This window comes from Cucurbita pepo, chromosome LG01 (assembly GCF_002806865.2).
Source record: "Cucurbita pepo subsp. pepo cultivar mu-cu-16 chromosome LG01, ASM280686v2, whole genome shotgun sequence".
Taxonomy (NCBI): domain Eukaryota; kingdom Viridiplantae; phylum Streptophyta; class Magnoliopsida; order Cucurbitales; family Cucurbitaceae; genus Cucurbita; species Cucurbita pepo.
In genome coordinates this window covers 3,180,244-3,183,373 of record NC_036638.1, presented here as the reverse complement: position 1 = coordinate 3,183,373, position 3,130 = coordinate 3,180,244, and the positions used below count along the sequence as shown (strand labels likewise).

The 3,130-nt window shown below is 32.7% G+C and overlaps 1 protein-coding gene across 1 annotated transcript in view; it reads right to left on the bottom strand.

Annotated features, from left to right (window-relative positions):
* LOC111792348 (probable protein S-acyltransferase 19) overlaps positions 1–1,572 on the bottom strand; it is a 6,474-nt gene extending 4,902 nt beyond the window's left edge. Inside the window, exons 1-2 of the mRNA XM_023673751.1 lie at positions 1,260–1,572; positions 36–149 (exon numbers count right to left, since the gene is read on the bottom strand). Coding sequence (XP_023529519.1) covers positions 36–149; positions 1,260–1,304 — 159 coding nt within the window. The 5' untranslated portion in view covers positions 1,305–1,572. The remainder of the gene's footprint in view (positions 1–35; positions 150–1,259) is intronic.
* Positions 1,573–3,130: the final 1,558 nt, after the last annotated feature.

The window sequence follows — 3,130 nt, the reverse complement described above, 5'->3', positions numbered from 1 at the left end:
GGGGGGGTTAGTGTTCCTCAAATAATATTGCATACCACTGGTGAATAAACGCCAATCAGTATGTACTCCCAGATATGGCCTCCAAGGAAAGGAGCAAAGAAAGCATAGAACGCCACCACTAGCAAGCAAAAGACAGTAATTGCGACGACCTATATGTAAGCAAAAAACTATTAGAAAGCAGCTCAAAACTGATAATAGTTGGGAAAAAAAAAAAAAAAAAAGAAAGACTTGAAGCTTTTGAAGTACATTCCTGGGTTCAACAGTACTAACCAATGTCACAAGGGGAAAAATCTAGCAGATCGAGTATATGTTTCAACACATGAATTTGTGACCCACATATTTTAGACTTAATGTTGAATTAAACATCAGACTTCTCTATTTTCCTAGGTTGAGNAAAAAAAAAAAAAAAAAAAAAAAAAAAAAAAAAACTAAATGTTCACAATACATATTATGACAAGTAAATACTTTGGTTCACGTCATTGAGCTACATCACAACCCAAGTGAATAGTTAAGTGCTTGGGGATTGAAAGAAGTTGATTTGAAAAACTATTTTCTGTTTTTCATGACAAAAATTTCGTCCACACTGCTCTCTTCGACAGCTTGTTTCTAGAACAGCTTAACGTTCAAATCATAAACAGTAATTTTAACATCCAGAAAAGAATCTTAAGAACAGTTTCTAATCAATTTTTATAAATAACAAGACTAAGAAACCCCTCATATTTCCTTCCCGCAAGCTACATCCCAGAAAACCAATCCATTTCCAACTTTGAGTAAATAATCCAACATAGATGCCTATCCCTCAGCCAATTCTCGAAGCCCAAAAATGGGAGAAAAATAGGCCACGAACGTAAATCCCATCGAGATATCACAAGCCGCAATATCACACAGGACTCGAGAAATTAACTATTTTAGACTTAATAGTCTTGAAAGCTACAGAATCACTACAACATTTCTTCTCGCTTCTCTCTGTAGCCTACCAGACCAAATCCCAGTCTAACTACCCAACGAATCGCAGTAGGAAAAACAGAACCAAAAAAAGAAAGTCTCTACATCCACACTCGGAAGAGAGTGAGAGTAAAGCAACAGAAAATCAGCAACGAACAAACGCACAAGAAAATCAAATTTACCCACCACAACTCAGCCATTCCCCGAGAGAGAAAGCACACATTGGCAGAACAAAACCCTAAAACAGCCAAACCAAAAAACCCACAACAACGACAACAAGAAACAAACTGAAGACGATCGCATGGGTAGAATACCTGAAAAGTATGAGCAGGCAGTTGCCATCCATGTTTCCTCACCATAACTCCACAATTAAAACACCACAACGCACACACTGCCGAACAAACCCACTCCCACACTGCCGTCGGCCGGCCGGCGAGCAGAAGAGAGAGAAACCAAAATCAAAATAGAGATAGAGAGAGAGAGAGAGAGAGATACAGTTAATGTGAGCTGCAGATGAGAACAAGTTCGTGAAAAGAGATGATAAAAAATGGTAGCGGCGAAGTAGTGAAAAGGAACGGCAGATGAAAGAGAAGGGGGGCCGTCAAGGCAAAGCGTTGACAAAGAATCTGAGGAATAAGAGAACGGGGTTTAAAATAGTTAAATCTGAAATTAATTAATTAATTAATTGGATTTTTTAATTTTAATTAAATTATTTAATTACCTTTAGGTTTTTAATTATGTGGTTAATTAATTTAATGCGTGGAGCTGTGAGTTGGAGGTGTTAGGTATAAAGCCGATGAGATGAAGGAAGAGACGTTATTTAATGTTCGCCGTTTTGTGGGTCCCATGCCTATTTTCTTTTTCTTTTATTTCATTAAAATCTTTTAATTTTAGATTTTCATGATTAATAGATTTATAATTTTTTTAAAAAAAATTTAAGTACATACAAATTTGATTTGAATCTATTATCTTTTAATTTAGAATATATATCTATTATGATTTTATTCTTAAATTATTTGTATACTGTTTAATTATTTAAAATTTGATATTGTTTAATGATAAAATAATTTAAATCTTTACTAATATATTTAATAATATATATTTCAGGTCAATTATTTACTATTTTAGACGAAAAAAATAATAAATAAATGACTAAAACTTTGACCTGACAAATTACGACTAAATTAACTAGATAAATAAATTATCTCACCTCATTTTAATTCTAGAAAAAAAAAGTCATATTTTAAAATATCATCTATTTTGAATTAGACATTTGTAATTTATTATACATTGGACGGGCATACTAATGCATTTGAATTTAATAAAATTTCAAACTAATGCTTAATCAATTATATGTAATCAAATTTATAATCAATGATGTAAATTGATTGAATAAGACGTGACAAATTAAATGAGATATTTTAATGAAAGTTGTATTATTAATTTATTATAAAGTCTAAATAAAGAAACTCATTTTTTTTTATATTAACTTTCATAAATTTGTGGACTATCATTAAATAAACTAACAAATTTAGTAATTAAATTTAATATATTTTTTTTTCAATTTAAGGAGAGTTTAAATTTATAATCCAAGCTTATATTAATTAGATTAAGACACATATTAAGAAATTAATAATATTTTAAAATATTATGTAATTTTGAAATCTTTCCATCTGTAATTATTTATTTAATTTCGGTGGCGATCGAGCAGGGCGTTTCTGCACGCGCCGTCTGTCTTAAAAAAATGCCGGCAAAATAATAAATAAATAAAAAAAACGAAAATGGGCAACGCGCCAAGAGGAGGGGTAAAAATGTCCATTAAAGAAAAACGGAAAACGAACTGAGGGCGAGTGAGAGAAAAGCGAGTGAGGAATCATCCAATCTCAAAGAGAACAAACATCCTCTTCTGGCAGCGGCGAGTGGTTTACAAACCCTAATTTCCCAAAATTTCTCAACTCTTTGCCCCACTCGCGGTGTCAATCCCCACTCGCTCGCCCCTTTGTTTCAGCTTCTTCACTCTCCCAGAGATTCTCCAGGTCCAACTTTTTTTTCTTTTTATTTCCCTCTTCATACCCAATCACCTTCCGCGTTCTCGATCTTCTCTTTCTTTCAGTTTTTTTTTTTTTTTTTCTTTTTGATTGTGATTTTCTTGAGATTTTCGCTATGTCGAATCTTGTTGGGTTTG